This window comes from Andrographis paniculata, unplaced genomic scaffold (genome assembly GCF_009805555.1).
Source record: "Andrographis paniculata isolate CXL003 unplaced genomic scaffold, ASM980555v1 Contig21END, whole genome shotgun sequence".
In the NCBI taxonomy this organism is placed as follows: domain Eukaryota; kingdom Viridiplantae; phylum Streptophyta; class Magnoliopsida; order Lamiales; family Acanthaceae; genus Andrographis; species Andrographis paniculata.
The window spans coordinates 1,797,483-1,815,058 of record NW_026137502.1 but is presented as its reverse complement, the minus strand read 5'-3'; the positions used below and the strand labels follow the sequence as shown (position 1 = coordinate 1,815,058).

Genomic DNA, 17,576 nt, shown 5'->3' with positions numbered 1-17,576 from the left:
ATCAAGAAAGTGGAAACCTTAAAATCTAATGAAGCTTTAGAGATAGATATTGTAAGTCTTTTATTAAATTTATTGTGTTTATATATATATATAAAGTTATATTTATAATCCTAAAGTATTGTTTGCAGTTAAATCAAACAAATGAGATACTAATGAAGGAAGATGAAGTTTCAAGAAAATTTTTAAATTTGATCATGTTTGAAACTTGTTAAAGAGTTTGAAAATTTTAATGATCACAATAAAGTTGAAACTCATATAAAATATTTTCTTCTTCATGTGATTCATGGATAAAGAAAGGTCGGGCATGGCCAACTTTTCATCGTCATCAACTATTCTAAAAACAATCAACATGGGAAGTGTTGTCTGTAAACAATCTTATACATGATCCAAAATTTTGATGAAAAAATGGTTTCCGTCATTTTTTTGCTTTTTGACATTCTTGATAATTTATTATCGCTCCAATCATCACTCACAAATAATTGTCTCAATTCATTCTTGTGTTTGTTCAAACTCTACAAAGTGATAAATACGGTAGCAAACTAAGTAGCCGCCAGCCTCACAAGATCTCTGCCACAAGTCTTTTCCCTCATTGCACTAAAAAGTTTCCCATGTCGATAAATAAAAGTGGTGATACCCCTAGCCCTTTGAATGTAGGGTTTAAATTCATTCATTTTTCCAATATCCTCTAGCATGAGCGCAATGCAACGGGCTAGACAAGGTGTCTAAAACAAACTACGAATGCGTTGTTTTAATAGTCTTCTTGCCAACTTATACTTTTCCCCATTATCAGTCATAATTTGCACAACATGTTCATTTCATTCAACTTTTTTGTCAAGCAAATCTGCCTACATTCTTGCATCATGTGACTCAACTGATGTATTAATAGTCTCCAATAAAAAAAGTCTCATTTAGACTATTGACAAGAAAATTTATCAAGTGTCATCCTCTTTTGTCTGTCGACTTATTTGATATAAGGGAACACCTATATTGCTTTCAAGCTTCCATTTGTCTTTATTTCAACTTGTTTATTTCATTTACGGCATCCTCAAGAAATGGTTTCTGCAACTTATGATAACTAATAGGTTTTAAACTAAAACCATATTGTCCGATGACCTCAATCATAATCTCGTAACTTCTTGATTTGGAAGCATTGAATGGAATGCCATTTTTGTAGAAAAAATCAGCAATCCGCTTTTTCACTTCTCTCATTTCTTCTTTTCCTTTTGTAGAAGCTTCGATGGTTTTTTGAACATAACCCCTCACGTGTCTTTCTTCAACAACCTCTTCACGAGTCGTTCGAACTATTGTAACAATTGACTTACTTTGTTTTCCAACTCTTAAAGGTTCATAAAACTTCAAAGTTGATTGAGACATTTTTTTTTTTTTTTTTGCTGCTTGTTTCTGAAGTTGGATGCACAGAATACTTGGAAGATGAATTCGTAGCACTCATAGATTGATTTTCTTCTAACTCCTCATTGTCTTAAGTATCCTTACAATAATCAAATTCAGTAGCACCTCATCATGCCTTATCCATCACGTTTTTGCTCATAAATTAATGTATTATTTGCGAATTTCTTCAATGGTGTTAGGGCACTTAAAAACATCGTCGTAACTCCCAAGTAAATGTTGGTTTAACCTCTTGACTCCAGAATGTATTTTTCTATGACAAATAGGGCATTCAATCGAATCTTTGTTATTCAAATCCGGCCAAAATTCATACTTTCATCATGGATTAGATGATTTGGCCTTTCTTTCCGGATCCCTTGATAAATCTTGGACATTTTCATTATCGGCCATTAAATTAGAACTAGTACAAATATATATATATCTACTCTTTCCGTCCCAATACAATAGTCTTGTTTACCATTTTTGTTTATCTCAAAACAATAATCTTATTTCCATAAATAACCATATCACTATAAAATTATCCCTACTTTTTCATTATTATTACACAATTGTCACTACTTTTTACACTAATATACTCACAAGGGCAAAAAAGTCATTTATCCTTACTTTTTATCAACTACTAATATAATATCAATATTTCTTAAATTCCGTGTCCAACACAATAAGACTATACTTTTGGAACGGATGGAGTATAATTTAATGAATATGTAACAAGTCAACCACTAAAGAACATGAATATAATTAGTATAAAAATAAAATATACTTAAAAATAAAATCAATAATATAAAATAAGTTAAATTAAAAATTATAAAACACAAAAACAAAAAAGAATTGTCGTACCTTGTCTCTATTATCCACTACATATAATACATATATATTATATATAGCACTTATCCTCTTAAATATGTAACTATATATATAATTAGCTACAAAAACACACAACTAATATATTACATATACTCACCGACAACAGCAGGACATTATATATATATTCACAGCTACAGTGCTGCACTTTGTACTAGTATTTAATTATATAACTTAGCAATGCAGTACAATATACATAATAAATAAACAATATGCAGGATCTGCACTAGTATTTATAGATATATATATATATATTATCTACTATTGTCATTATATTTTACATAAAACATGAGAAGTTCTTTTTACCTAATGCACAACGATGGAAGATGATAGTAAAGACTTAAATAATTGAACATTCATTTATTGAAAAATAATATCAACAATCTATAATTAAAAAGTTAATAATATAAAATAACAATTGAATATTCTTATAAAATGAAACAAATTTAAGTACTTGTAAAAATATGTTAACATGAAAATGGTAGACATAAGTCTTCTCTTTTCTATCCAATGTTCTTCGTCTGTATAACATCATTCATATTTGACACAAAAATCTCATTTTTAAAACAAAACACGGTAGCTTTGTTCATCAACTCTTTCCAACCATAAATTCCCTCAATTCATGTTTCAATGATTATATCAATCGCACAACAAAAGATATGTTTGATTTTTATGTTATACAATTTGTGACAAAATATTTGTCATTCCTAATAAGCGCTTTACCAAATGATCTGTCAATATACATTCAGAACTCTCTATCTTATCAATCAAACTAACTGCAACAGATAGACTCTTCGGATCATCAGCATCTTCAAATATTGCTCGACTAATTTCTTTCACTACATCCCACACTTGAAAAGTCGAAGAATTATCTAAAAGTGAGAACCCATATGAGTATCACCATCTCTTGATTCTTTCATTTTATTTTTTTTTTCCGTCAAGACACCATCTTCCTCTGTATGTTTGACAAAAGCAACATATGGTTGTTGTCTCAAATTATCTCTCATTTTACATAAAGTTCCGACAACATTCACAATCATAGAAAGATATTCAAAAAAATTATCATATACTCATTTTTACTCACGCTAGCAACAACCACTAATTGAATTTGATGATAAACACAATAAATATAGTGTGCATGTCCATTTTCCTTTAAAATAAGTACTTTGAGTCCATTGAACTTGCGATGCACTATCATAGCCTTGATCTCTTACTATTGAAAATGACAATCTATTCTTTGAAAAAACTCATCCATAGCAAATTCTTGTTGAAATATATTTAGAAAATATATATTATATATATATATATGATAGTTATCTTATTTAAGAGATTTGTATGATTCTTGCATTGTTTAGAAGATTTATATGATTCTTACATAGACGATTTGTGTATCACTATAAATATGTAAATATTTTAATATGGAAATAGAAAATTTCAGTTTCATATTCCAACATTCTTCACAGATTGTGAACAAGTATCACTAACATATACCACACCGTTCAATCACTTCTCCATCGTCATTCATAAATTTCAAAATCATCAAACTATCTCGATTTTCATCAATTAAAAGAGAAAAATATTTAACTCCAATTTCATTCTAAATCACATTTCTTACATTTGTAGAACATGCGTTGATAATTTATTTTTTAATATTTGGAGAAATCAGTTGATTATTGATGGGAGCATCTTAATTTATAATGTTGTTTACTTCTTCGTTTCTCCAATACCATATGACGAGTTCAAGAAAATTACTTTGATGCATAGATTATGATAACTCATCATGTCTAATCAAATTTATGAAAATTCATTTAAATTAATGATTAAAATTCTAACAAAACTCTATATAGATTTAGTGAATTTTCTAAATCATATCAATTTATAAATTTTTTAAATTAAAAAAAAAATTAATAAAATTTGAAATAAATATATCCCTAAATTTAGTGAAGTGTCCTAACTATTACCCGCTTGAATCATTCAATAAACACACAAGGTGTGCTTGTTTTGTGTTTTGATTTTTTTTTTTTATGTATAAAAATAATGAATATGTATAATATATTAAATTTTTTGAAAAAAATGTTTTAAAACATTTTGGTTAAAAAAACAAAACCACAATAGCTTATTTAAATCAAATGACAAAATACTTTTAAGAGGTAGATATCATATGAAATTGACATGCATCCTGGCTCCCCGTAGCAACAGATTACTTCTCCAAGTGGTGGGTGGAAGCAATTCCTATATTTCTTTTAAAAAAAGTTCTTTAATAAAATACTGTATAGATAGATTCTAAATTCTTGCCCATGGTTTTTTCTTTTTTTTTTAATCAAAACTATTGTAGTAGTATTTATTTTTTGAGACTCTCTTGAAAAAAGCAGCTTAGACTGTAGAGGGGAAGTCATCTATATAATTATCATTACCGTTCAGTTGAAAAGAAGCAGAAGCAGAACCACAGGCATCCATCCATGCCTATACCTTCGCACTGAAGAAGATAAGGAACCGCTACGAACTCTGCTCTTCTCAATTCCAAACACATCAATGGCGTCGCCGTCGCCGTCGCCCGACTATGGAGCCTTCACCGAACGATTTACTCTTCACCCGCCCCATCCTTCGACCGGCCTCACCTTCGCGGTTAAGGACATGTAACTCCAACTCTCTCTCTCTCTCTACATTCATTCTCTAAATAGGATTGTTCCGATTTAGATTTCAATTTTCGATTGCAATTGCAACCAGATTCGACATGGAAGGGTATGTGACTGGTTTCGGGAATCCTGACTGGGCCAATACCCACGCCGCCGCTACAGTCACCGCGCCGACCGTTCTGTCTCTGCTCGACGCAGGCGGCGCCGCCTGCGTCGGAAGAACTGTCATGGATGAAATGGCTTACAGGTTCCATCCAATCCAATCCAATCCAATTTCAACAAAACAATTTCACCACCAAAACTGCTCTACTTCTGCTTCTGCACTCACTTTTCCCCATCCAATTGATTCTGCCCTGTTTCTTAATCGACACACACTTCACTCCGCAGCATAAATGGAGAGAATGCGCATTACGGCACACCTAGGAACCCCTGCGCCGAGGATCGAGTGCCCGGAGGATCATCCAGCGGCTCCGCCGTAGCCGTCGCCGCAATGCTGGCCGACTTTGCCTTAGGTGGATTGAGCTTTCTTATAACTTGCGGCCATGCTTTCATGTTGATCAAATCCGATTTTTCGGTTTGTATTTGCCAGGAACCGACACCGGAGGAAGTGTTCGAGTTCCAGCATCCTACTGTGGGATATTCGGTATCCGGCCTTCTCATGGGATCGTTTCAACCTCTGGAGTTATCCCGATGGCGCAGAGCTTCGACACTGTTGGTGAGGAAACCGATCTTCAATGACTGTTTGTTAGTATGAACTGCTGTTGTAGGGTGACGGAATTAATGGTTTTGGTATCAGGATGGTTCGCTAGAGATCCAGCGATCTTGAATGGTGTTGGCAAGATTCTGTTGCCATCGAAAGAGGATGACAATGGCCCGGAGAAACTCGATCGCTTTATCATTGCGGAAGATTGTTTCGAGCTTCTGCAGATCCCTTCCCATCTACTGACAGATAACGTCGTTGGCGCCGTACAGAAGCTGTATGGAAGTAAGATAGTTAGAAAACATCTATATTGTTGACTTATTTTAGATATTTAGTTTTAGATTTCAGACAGCGGACATATGGCAGATATGAGATGACACGCAGACAACGGACAACCAGCAGACATATGGCAGATCACAGACAAATTTCAGATCGCACGTACCAAGCAGCAAATCGCAGCAAAATCACAAGACCTCCGGGTACAATCCAGGTTGAATGTACCCGGAAGTATTGTGATTTTGAGATCATGCTGCCTGCGTGCAATCTGAAATCTATCTGTAAATATGCTAAATTTAAAACTGAATATCTAAGATATCTCAACATACAAAATTGGACGAGGTTTACGCAAAAGTGTATGCGTGCAGGTCTGGCTGTACAAAGATTACGGATTGGGGAATTCATCGAGGCGAATGTTCCAAGTTTGGAACAATTCATCGACAAAAGTATTACGAAACAAGAGGGAAGTATCCCGCGGTCATTGGTGGCGCTTTCGCACTCCATGAGGCTACTACAAAGGTGAGAATTTTGGGTAGCTATCGATGATCGATCCAATCTTATCTTTTACGACATTGGATCAACATCATCTATCAGGTACGAGTTCAAGAAGAATCACGGTGGATGGATTCGTGCAGTCAATCCCAAGTTTGGGCCGGGACTGAAGGAACGAATATGGGAAGCCCTTGAGGCAACGGATGAAGGCATAGACCTATGCTATTCGGTGATGAGGGAACTTCGAGCAGCTTTAAGTGATCTGCTCGGGGTATATTCTATCCCTCGTGTTCTCGATTCAATTCATTCGAACTGAAAGAAACACGCAAGGCCTAATGAACTGAATCGACACTCATGTGAAATTTATGATTACAGGAATTCGGAATCCTGGCAATGCCAACGGTTCCAGGGCCGCCACCGAAGCTACAGACAGAACCGAAGGAACTGGAAGCCTTCCGGGCAAAGGCCTTCAGCCTGCTGTCTGTTGCAGGGGTGTCCGGATGTTGCCAGGTACCTTATTACATTCTTAACTAACTTATGCAAAGTTTAGGATGATCATGAGATACTAAACTAGATTAAACGGTGGCTGTTACAGTAGTACTGAATGTTAAACACACAATATAAACCGACAACACATATATAATAATTCAAGCAACATATGGTTTATAGCAAAGTAATTTAAATACTGTCAAACGAACTAACAACACATGATAATAGTACAAATGTGCATATGCTTTCAACTAACACAAATGTTCTTTGTTAGCGTATGTCTACCTTTTATGTGCTGATAGAGCTGTTAAACGAACCGAGCCGGTCGTCAACTTGGCTTGATTTGTTTCGATTCGGCTCGGTTAAAGCTCGTTTGCGAATGTTACTGAACCGAGCCGAACAACATAAACAAGCTCGTTTAATTAACAAACGAGCCCGAGCTTTGTTCGCGAACGTTCGTTTAAATAATATATTTATTATAAATATTACATATACATATAAAATTATAATTAATAAATAAATAAAATATTAATTTTAAATATATAAATAAAATAATTTTAAATTTTCTTTTTAAATTAAATATAAATTTTAAAAAATGTGACAAACAAGCTCGAACGAGCTTAATCGAGCCGAACACAAATACGAGATCAAACAACAAAAATTATTAACGAGCCGAGCTCGAACACTACGAACGAGCTCGAAAGCTTAACGAACGAACACAAGACTTGTTCGTGAACTTTAACGAACACTTAAAATTTAGCTCGGTTCGACTCGGTTCGTTAACAGCTCTATGTGCTGATTAAGACTAGTCATCAAAGTAGTATTGATTAACCCTAATTAGCACCTTAACCCTTTCGAAATTAAATTGAGCAGGTGAGCATACCGTTAGGGAAGTACGAGGATCTCCCGATTGCAGTTTCCTTATTGGCAAAACATGGTTCTGATGGATTCTTGCTCAACTTTGTGGAAACTCTTCACAAAGCACTTCAGGGCCATCACTCTTCCTCATCCAGTTTGTAACTGGTCCTGATCTGTATCTGAAACTAGTTATTCGAACCAATACTATGAATAGAATCTTGGCATGATTCTTGGACCAAGTTAGTTCTATTGTACTAAAATCTCCAACTGAGTCTGTGTTTTCCTTATCCAAGAAACTTAAAGCTACACGATTCGCATACATGGATGTTGACAAGATCAAACCTTTCTGGTAATCCAACATAATATCTGAGCTTTTGAACTCTGCAGAAATAGGCGAGGTTTGTGCTACCTCGATGACTCGCTTTTTGTGATCACGCAGGTTGTCTTCATCGTCCTCGAGTATGATGATCCGCTTACTACAGCTTCATAGGCCTCAGTCATTTACTGTTTTACTACCACAGCAATCTGTTCTTCAAGTCGCTACGAAGGAAAGAATATTTCCGGTCATGGCGCCTGGAGTTCGATTACCTGAGGCGTATAGTCAGAATCTTTCGAGTTAGCAGCCAACTGCTTCAACAGTCGATATATCTCATCACAACGCGGATGATTTACGTCGCGCGACACAAAACAGCTCGAATGTCCCGGAACATTAATCCAACTGCAACCGATCTCCTTGGTCAGCCCCCTTTCCAACATTTCTTTCCTTACATTCTTAACATATTCCCAGTTTCCCTCCTCTGCGTGTATGTTCGAAAGAAGAACTCGATAACCTGCAATCCTCCCCGCACCTTCCATTTCAAGCAACTTATCCGCGACAACTTTTCCCAATTCAAACTCATTATGAGTTTTGCACGCAGAAAGCAACGAGCCCCAGATGCGGTAGGCATTGCCATTATCACCCAACTTTCGAGCAACGTTGTATGCTTCATCTACCCTCCCGACTCTCCCTAACAAGTCGACAATGCAGGCGTAGTGTTCTGTCGAGGGCCTTATCCCGAAATCCCTCTCCATGGATTCAAAAAATTCAAGGCCTTCGTCAACCAAGCCCGTGTAACTACAAGCCGATAACAAGGCTACAAAAGTGATAGCATCGGGATTAATACCTCGTTCCCTCATCGAACGAAATAACACAAAAGCTTTCCCGCTCATGCCATGCTGAGCATATCCCAATATCATGTTAGTGAAAGTGACCGAATTCTTTTCTATCGACTCCTCAAAAACTCTTTCGGCATAAATGATCGAACCGGATTTTGAGTACATGTCGATGAGAGCAGAACTCACGAAAACATTCCTTTCCAAGAAGTTACGGATGGAAAAACCATGGAGTTGCTTTCCGAGAGAAATATTTCCTAACTGACTGCAAGCTGGAAGAATCGAAGCTAAGGTCACGGCATTCGGCTGCACATTCTCATCCACCATCTGCCGAAAGATGACCAAGGATTCTTCGACTAAACCATTTTGGGTACTCCCCGAAATCATTGCATTCCACACAGCCACATCATTGTTGTCTTTGCAACTTCTGGTAAAGATTGTTTCAGCACACAGCATTGAACCCGATTTCGAGTACATATCTATTAGGTAGCTCTCCATCCCGTCAAACCTGATTTCGTGCCTGATCATGTAAGCATGGATCTGCTTGCCAATTTCCTGGTTTCTAAGATTCGATGCAGCAGAAAGTAGAGCAGTGATCGTGACGTCGTCAATTTTAAATCCCGATTTCTGCATCTCATGAACAAGTAGTAGCCCTTCATCATCCAATCCATTCTGTACAAGGGAGCATATCATGGTATTCCAAGACACAACATCCCTTTCCGACATTTCACTAAAAACATTAAACGCTTCGCTAACAGAATTGCACTTTGAGTACAGGGATACGATCGCATTGAGCAGGATTACAGACGAAACCAAAGAACACTTCACCATATACGAATGTAGTTGCCGAGCAACATCCAGATCGTGCAACTCTGAAGCTGCACTTATTGCCAAAAGGAAAGTTACATCATCTATACCTCCAGTACCATCTTGGGCTTCAAGTGCCTCACGGAATAGCTCAAGTGCATCGATCAGACAATTATTCTGAACGTAACCTCCAATCATAGTGTTCCATACATGCGCATTCTTGTCGAAACAATTGTCAAAAATCTTCCTAGCAACATCTAGGCAACCAAGCTCCGAAAACATGGTGATAGCAGAGCTCACAACAAATTTTTCGCGAACATACTCGTCACCTAATTTTATTACCATTCCATAAAGAGCACCGGCAATCTCCATAGCCCCTAAACCAGATACGGCAGGAAAAACATTTACAAAACTAACGACAGTTGGTCTTAAACTCCTTTTCATCATCATCAACCAATGTCTTAATGCCTCCGAGAATCGGCCCGATTTTGTGTACCAAGAAATCATTGTGTTATAAGAAACAACATTTCGCTTAGGCATAGTCCTAAACACCCTCTCCACAAAATCAGATTTGGTATCAATCGGTGAGCTTGGAAGACAAGCGGTATACAAATTCAACAAAGAATTGTAAACAATCTTGCTGGAATGCACAGAGGAACGCAGAACATGGCAATGGAGAACTTTACCTATCAAAAATTGCTTTGTCTCCGCGCATGCTTTCAGAATGGAAGAATAAGTGTAGGCATCGCAGTTGAGCGAGCAGTACCTTAGGGAATACAGAGACAGAGCCTCGTGTGGCATGCCATTGCAGATGTAGCCGATGATAATGGTGTTCCAAAGTACGGTGCTCGGATTGGGAATTTCGTCGAACAGTTGGCGGGCAAGGTGGACATGGCCTTGTATGCAGAGCTGATTCAAACGGAACCGTATCGTTTTGGGTTTGGAAGTTGGCCTTTTTTGGTCGAGGTCGGATGATGAAGTGCATGTTTCTTGGCGACTGATGGGCGGCGGATGAGCGGAACACTGGTGGCGGTGGCGGTGGCGGTGGGCGGAGGAGGCGGAGAAGGAGAAGGGCAGCGGAGTGCAAGACATGGACCGCATTCTGTTCTTTTATCTCTATATTTTGTCGTCTTATATTTCACATTTCAGCTCATTGCCTTTTAATTCTGTGCATGTATACGAGAGAGAATTCTATACATTATAAGGAAAAATAAAAAAATCGAAAACAGCTGCGTGCTGAATTGGAAAAATTAAATTAGCACACTCGTAATATATAATTACAAGTAATGTTGCTTTATAATTATAACGGGTTGTATAACCTATGTGATATGTCGTGTGTGTTGTGAGTTGATGTGTTGTATCTGTGTTGTTGATTCATAATTACAAGTATGTTGTATAATAACATGTAGTAGGCTGAAATCAAGTATTGATTATACCGTATAAAACTATAGCATATGTTGTATTTGTATTATACGAATGCAGACGCTGTAAAATCAATACAGTTCCAATATGTAAAATGTATCAATTTTAATTCCAATATAAAAAAAAACCCATTAATTTTAGTTTTATTATAAATAATTTTAATCAATTTTTATTTTACAGTTAAAAAAAAAAAAAAAACTAACAGATATTGTTTATGTAGCGTAATGAATGAATTTGACGTGGCAGCGGGAAACTATACAATTGTATTCCACATTTTGTCACACGGCCGTGTACAATGATACATGTCTTATACATGCTCATATTGTCACGCGGCATTGTAGAGTGATACATGTCCATATCATGCCACTTTGTTTAATTACACATTGTCGTGTATTCTAATTATGTTTTTTTTTTAAAAAAAATAGAATAATTGATATATTTAAAATGACAGTAATTCTAATATAATTAAAATGTATCAATTTTGGTTTTAAAATAAAAAATTTATGTTCTTTTGAAAAATTTTGTCTAGAATTTCATTATTCACCAAAATTTCTCCCACAAACATCCAATTAAACACCTATTTTTTTTTCTTTATTATATTAAAAATTAGTTATACTATCATACGATTATTTCAAATCAAAATTTTACCATTCAAAGATGAAACTCTCAAACAAACATGTTCATCAATTTTAGTCTCATGGTAAATAATTTCAATCAATTTTGGTCATACAGTTCAAATAGTAATGAAAATTGATGTCATTGACAAAAAGACAGCTGACCTGGACACAATCCGGTGACTTAACATTCTCAAATTGGTACTATAAATTTTTCTACTATATGAACTATTCTACATTCAATATATATTTTTTGTCAACAAAAATTATAATCAACTTTGTTCAATTAAACACGACTATGTGACAATATGGGCATATATAATTGTACGCGATCGTATTACTTTTAGGTCTGTTGTCACGTCAATCTTGTTATGTTTACATCAGCAATTTTTATTATTTTTTAAAAATAAGACCAAAATTGATTTAAATTTTTTAAAATATAATTAAAATTAATGAGTTATATATATATATATATTATTACCAAAATTGATATATTTAAATTATATTAAAAATACTATTGGTATTTTCTCATTATTATATATTCCCTCCGTTCGTCAAATTTATTCTTATTAAATTTATTATATTACTAATTTTGGCAAAATTAACAAATTAGTATTTAATTATTACCCTTTATTCAACATTTATTTACAACAAATATCAATTCTCTCTTCATTTACTTTCGGTTCTAACTAAATTTTCAAAAATACCTTCAATTACCTATCACTTTTTTAATAAAATATTTATTTTTTGTAAATTTCTGTCGGGCCCAAATAGACTATTTTTAGTGGACGGAGAGTATATATATATATATATTTAGTCATATAAGTCAAATTTGAAACTTTGAGAAATAAATTATTTATATATATATATATTTAGTCATATAAGTCAAATTTGAAACTTTGACAAATAAAATATTTTTATCCTTCTATTTTTATTTATTTCATATAATGAGCTTTTATATATATATATATATATATTATTACCATACATTTAAATTATATTAAAAATACTATTGATATTTTTCCTTTTTTTATTTTTTTTTTTATTTCTTTCATATATCATGAAAATAAATAAAAATTAAAAAATAATTTATTTAATATTTTTTGTTATTTGATTTTTATTAGTATTATTTTGTTTTAAAATTATACTACTATGATTTTTAAAATATTGTATTTAATTTATTATTCTGTTTAATTTTTACAAATTTTAAAATTATATTAATTTGATTTTACAAAATATGCATCATTTGTTCGTTCAATTTTTATATCGTTTTCGATAAATATTAATAAAAATATGATATATATACTCATATTCATATAATATAAATGGTATATATTATATATATTTTTTTTATTTTTTATAAAAAAAAATTAACTATTTAATCCAAAATTTAATTTTTCATACCTTACATCACACCAAATTTAAACACTAAAATAAATAATGACATTTAGTTTTGTTAAATAAAGATATCTATTTTGTATCTTTATTCCCGTTTTACATTGATATATTTTTTGAAAAGCCGTTCAAAATTACTCTAACATATATTGAATTTGCTCAAATGATTTGAACTCAATTTTTTTTGTCTTATACAGACATTCGTACTGATAATGCCCTTCAGTACAGATATTCTACCTTATTAAGTTTTCTCTCTACTTAAGGTATATTGATTCAGGGTTTATGTGCATACACCTCTCAACAGAATAGTTGCGGTGAGCGCAAACATCGTCACATTCTAGATACTGTTTGTCCATCCCCTTTGTTTGTCTCTTGTCCTGATAGGTTATGGGGGGAAGCCGCCCTCACTGCTGTATATACCATAAATCGTATTTCATTATCTGTTCTCCATAATAGCACCCCTTTCGAGTGTCTATATGGTCAGCCGTCCAATTATAGTACACTCCGTCTCTTCGGTTGTGTCGATTTTTTCGTTATCCCTCCGCATGAACGTTCCAAATTGAAACCTCGTGCGCGTGTATGTTGTCTTCTTTGTTATTGAGTAGAACATAAATGTTATAAGCTTTGGGATTCAGTTTCTAAACGGTTGCGTATATCTCATCATGTTACTTTTTGGGAGAGTGTAATATTTTACACCATGTCTAAATTTCATGTCTCATCTATTTCTGGTTCATCCTCCTTCGTGTTGGCATGTCCTCCCTTGTTTCTTGATCCTGATCCTACGGCTCCATCACCGCCTCCGGATCCTGTTCCAATTTAGGCTTCTGATCCACCTCCAGTTGAGGCTTCTGATCCACATCCGACATTTTCTCCAGACGTTGATCCGTCTGTGGTCTCTGGACCTGTCATACCTCGTCGATCACATAGAGTGTGTCACCCTCCTTCTCAATTGCGTGATTATCATTTTTACAGTGTCATATTATCTCATCATGAGCCTAGGTCATTTCGTTAGGTGAGTACTGATCCATTATGACAACAAGCTATGCCTGGGGATTGGAGTGCGAGTCCGAGTATCGTACCCTTGCTGACTCTACGTCAAAATTTTTATGACTTCGTCGATTACTGACTGATCTTAGTGTTCCTCAGTCCTCTTCTACGACTCTTCACTGCGAGAGTCATATTACTGTGAAGATGGCCCACAATGATACATTTCACGAGAGCACCAAGGATATTGAACTTGACTGTCACTTCATTCGACAACATGTCATCGGTGGTGCTGTCTATTTCGTTCCGATCTCCTCAGTAGATCAGGGAACCGATATTTTTACTAAGTCTCTTCTTCCCGGCCGCTTCCAATTGCTCTTGGACAAACTCAAGTTGGTTTTTACAGCACCTACTTGAGTTTGAGGGGTGTTAAATATAGATATCTATTTTGTATCTTTATTATTTTAATTTAGCCCCAAGCCCACTGGTATATATATTTTTGTACTCCTACTTCCGTAATAATATAATTTCATAATTTCCCCAAATTCTAACAAATTATTACTAAAAAAAATCCATCAAAAGTAATCCTACATAAATTCTAATTCATTGAAATTCTTTCTTACCAACTTATTATTTCCTCTTGAACGATCAATTGCTCTTTCATTTTTTCTATATTTTTAATTGAATTATTTATTTTACCAAATAAATAAATAATTTTTATTATCCACTCTCTCCAATTTTATCATCTACATATAATTATATTTTATAATTATATTTTTCTACAATTTAATTTTCATTTTTAAAGATATTTTTAACTTAGTTTTTTATATAAAATTATGTGTTTGGTTTGACCGGTTTTGAGTAAATAATAGTGGTGTAATGCAGAAAAAAACAAAAACAAAAAACAAAAAAATGAGAATATGATAAATTCAAACCAAACACATAGTATTAAACCACTATTTTAATTTATATATATATATATATATATTGGAGATATAAATTCAAACACAAAACACACTATATAAAGACATATATTCTATATGAGTTATGTCAATATAATAGAATATATAATACATCATATAAATACACATAGGATATCTTAAAAAGATAGATATGAGATAAATTATATGTGATATAGACACACAAAATACATAATATAGAAATAAACAATACATAAATTATATTAATATAATAGAAAAATAGTACATAACATAATCTCAAACTTGAAATCAACACAATAAATATATCAATACAACACATTGTATCAATTTATTCAACAAAATCTTGTTGTATTACAAAAAAGAATGTATTCTTTTATTGTTTTATAACTCGACAAATCAATATGCTGATTTGCCTAAATAATATCATAACTAATCTCATATATATGCATTTAAAAAATTAATATGTAAAACTAATATGAGGATATTGATATAAATAAGTATAAGTATGAAGATATTTTCAATATATAGTAGATCATACATACGCAAAGAAAAATGAATATTTTGCATTTGAATATAATAAAATGACAAAATATATACTTATTAAGTAAATAGAGAAAATATAATATCTTTTTTAAAAATAAATTTTTTTAATAAAGAATTGTAAGAATTAGGTAATAAAGAAAACCAAAATATAATTCTTAAAAAGAATAAAACTTTCAGAGTATGCACAATATCTACAGAAAAAGTCTCGATTTGTTCTCCAGTTATTTTATTCTGATTTAACCATTTTAAACTAAGAGCAACTGCAATAGCTTTTCTATCGAAAGCTCTGTTATAATTTTTTTTTTTCCGCAACAAATCTAAGAAGTATTTATACAATGACTCTTGTTGAAAGGGAAAAATATTAAAATACTTTGGATTGACTTGGTGCATATAAAACTTTGTAAAAGCCTCTCACTTTTTTATTTTTTTTTCTCTGCATTTTTTTTATTGTTTCTCTCTATCTTTTTTATTGAAAAGAAAAATAGAAATAAACAAATAACTTGAATATTCTTATTCTCTCATTTCTTCTTGTTCATGCAGTCGTATTCTCTTTCTTTCTCTTCCTCTGTTCTCTTTCTACTTCTATCACGCATATGTTTTTGTTGTTGTTTTGCTCAAAAAAATAAAAAGTACAGTTCATTTAAAAATTTTAGACAATTTGAAATTAAAAAACTTGGACACATTAAATTTTATATATATATGGTGATTTTTTGAAAAACAATTGTCGTAGTTGCTCTAACTAAATACACAATGACTTATAAAAAATAATATGTTCTCTCATAGATTTTCTTAGCCGTTAACTACGTGAGGCAAAAGCCAAGTGTCTATATATATTTTATGGTTTTAGCAAAAAAAAAAAAAAAAAAAAAAGCTGAATTGATAGAGACGAAGCCATTACTATTGCTCTTATGAATCAGGATAAAGGGGTGTGTTTGTTTGGGTGTTTGGATTTTGAGTTGGGATTTGAATAGTAAAAATTTTGAATTTAAATAGTTGTATGATGTGATATAAATAAGTGTTGATGTGATGTTTTGAATGTAAAATTGATTTTTAATATAATATAAAAAATAAAAAATAGGTGTTTGATTTGATATTTTCGGGGGAAAAAATTGGATGAACAGTGTAAATCCAATCCAATCTCCCAAACAAACACACTGAACTAACACTTACACATGTTTTCATATAAGATTTTTTTTTGTATTTTTTTTCAATAAATAAATATTTTTTTATCTACATTCAAAGTTTTAATTTTTTTTTTATAAAATTATTTTATGTTAAATATAAATAAATAAATATATTTTTATTTATATTATATATATCTTATTGTGATGTAATATTTAAAATACTTAAACATACTATATTCTATTTTTTTTAACAATTTTATTTTAAAAATATCAACAATATCATATGACAAAAAAAAAAAATTATAACATACTATCATTAATTTACTAAATTCTACTCCCTCCGTCCCATGTATTATGGACCTATTACTGTAGATACGGAAATTTAGGTAAAGTATGGTTAGTAAGTAATTAAGAAGTGTATTAGTAAAAATGGATTAAGATTAAGATAACTAAATAGTTTAATTAATATTAAAAAAATTATAAAATTTAAAATTTAAAATGAGATTAAAGTGTATAATTATATTTCCAAAAAAGGAATTGACAAATTATGTGGAATGGACGAAAATAAAAAATAGGGACAAATTATGTAGGATTGAGGGAGTGCTTTTTAAAATATTGTATTATCAACAAAATGCGCTACTTTTAAATATTGTTAGGTAAAATTTAAAAGGCATAAAAATATATATATATATATATAAATAATTTTGAACTAACTCGAGTTATTCCATTTTACATATGGGTGTGTTTGTTTGGTGGTTTGAATTTGAATTGAGATTTGAATAGTAAAAATTTTGAATTTGAATAGTTGCATGATGTGACGTAAGTAGGCGTTGATACAATATTTTGAATGTAAAATTGATTTTTAGTATAAT

General features: G+C 32.6%; 2 protein-coding genes across 2 annotated transcripts; one reads left to right on the top strand and one right to left on the bottom strand.

Annotated features, from left to right (window-relative positions):
* The first annotated feature begins 4,639 nt into the window (after positions 1-4,639).
* On the top strand, positions 4,640-8,041 carry LOC127244948 (amidase 1). Its single transcript, XM_051265558.1, has 9 exons — positions 4,640-4,907; positions 4,999-5,154; positions 5,295-5,419; positions 5,497-5,622; positions 5,704-5,892; positions 6,252-6,402; positions 6,478-6,646; positions 6,751-6,885; positions 7,738-8,041. The coding sequence occupies exons 1-9, from the start codon at positions 4,804-4,806 to the stop codon at positions 7,882-7,884; spliced, it is 1,302 nt and encodes a 433-aa protein (XP_051121515.1). The 5' UTR covers positions 4,640-4,803; the 3' UTR covers positions 7,885-8,041.
* Positions 8,042-8,109: 68 nt separating this feature from the next.
* Positions 8,110-10,939, bottom strand: LOC127244947 (pentatricopeptide repeat-containing protein At3g22150, chloroplastic). Its single transcript, XM_051265557.1, has one exon. The coding sequence runs from the start codon at positions 10,780-10,782 to the stop codon at positions 8,287-8,289; it is 2,496 nt and encodes an 831-aa protein (XP_051121514.1). The 5' UTR covers positions 10,783-10,939; the 3' UTR covers positions 8,110-8,286.
* Between the last annotated feature and the right edge of the window lie 6,637 nt (positions 10,940-17,576).

What these genes read in the sequence shown, in the direction of transcription:
- LOC127244948 (XM_051265558.1), top strand. Translation starts at nt 4,804, where the DNA reads ATGGCGTCGCCGTCGCCGTCGCCCGACTATGGAGCCTTCACCGAACGA. An exon ending in ATGGATGAAATGGCTTACAG is followed by an intron (nt 5,155 to 5,294) that starts GTTCCATCCAAT and finishes TTCACTCCGCAG; the next exon opens with CATAAATGGAGAGAATGCGC. An exon ending in CTTTAAGTGATCTGCTCGGG is followed by an intron (nt 6,647 to 6,750) that starts GTATATTCTATC and finishes TTATGATTACAG; the next exon opens with GAATTCGGAATCCTGGCAAT.
- LOC127244947 (XM_051265557.1), bottom strand. Translation starts at nt 10,782, where the DNA reads ATGCGGTCCATGTCTTGCACTCCGCTGCCCTTCTCCTTCTCCGCCTCC.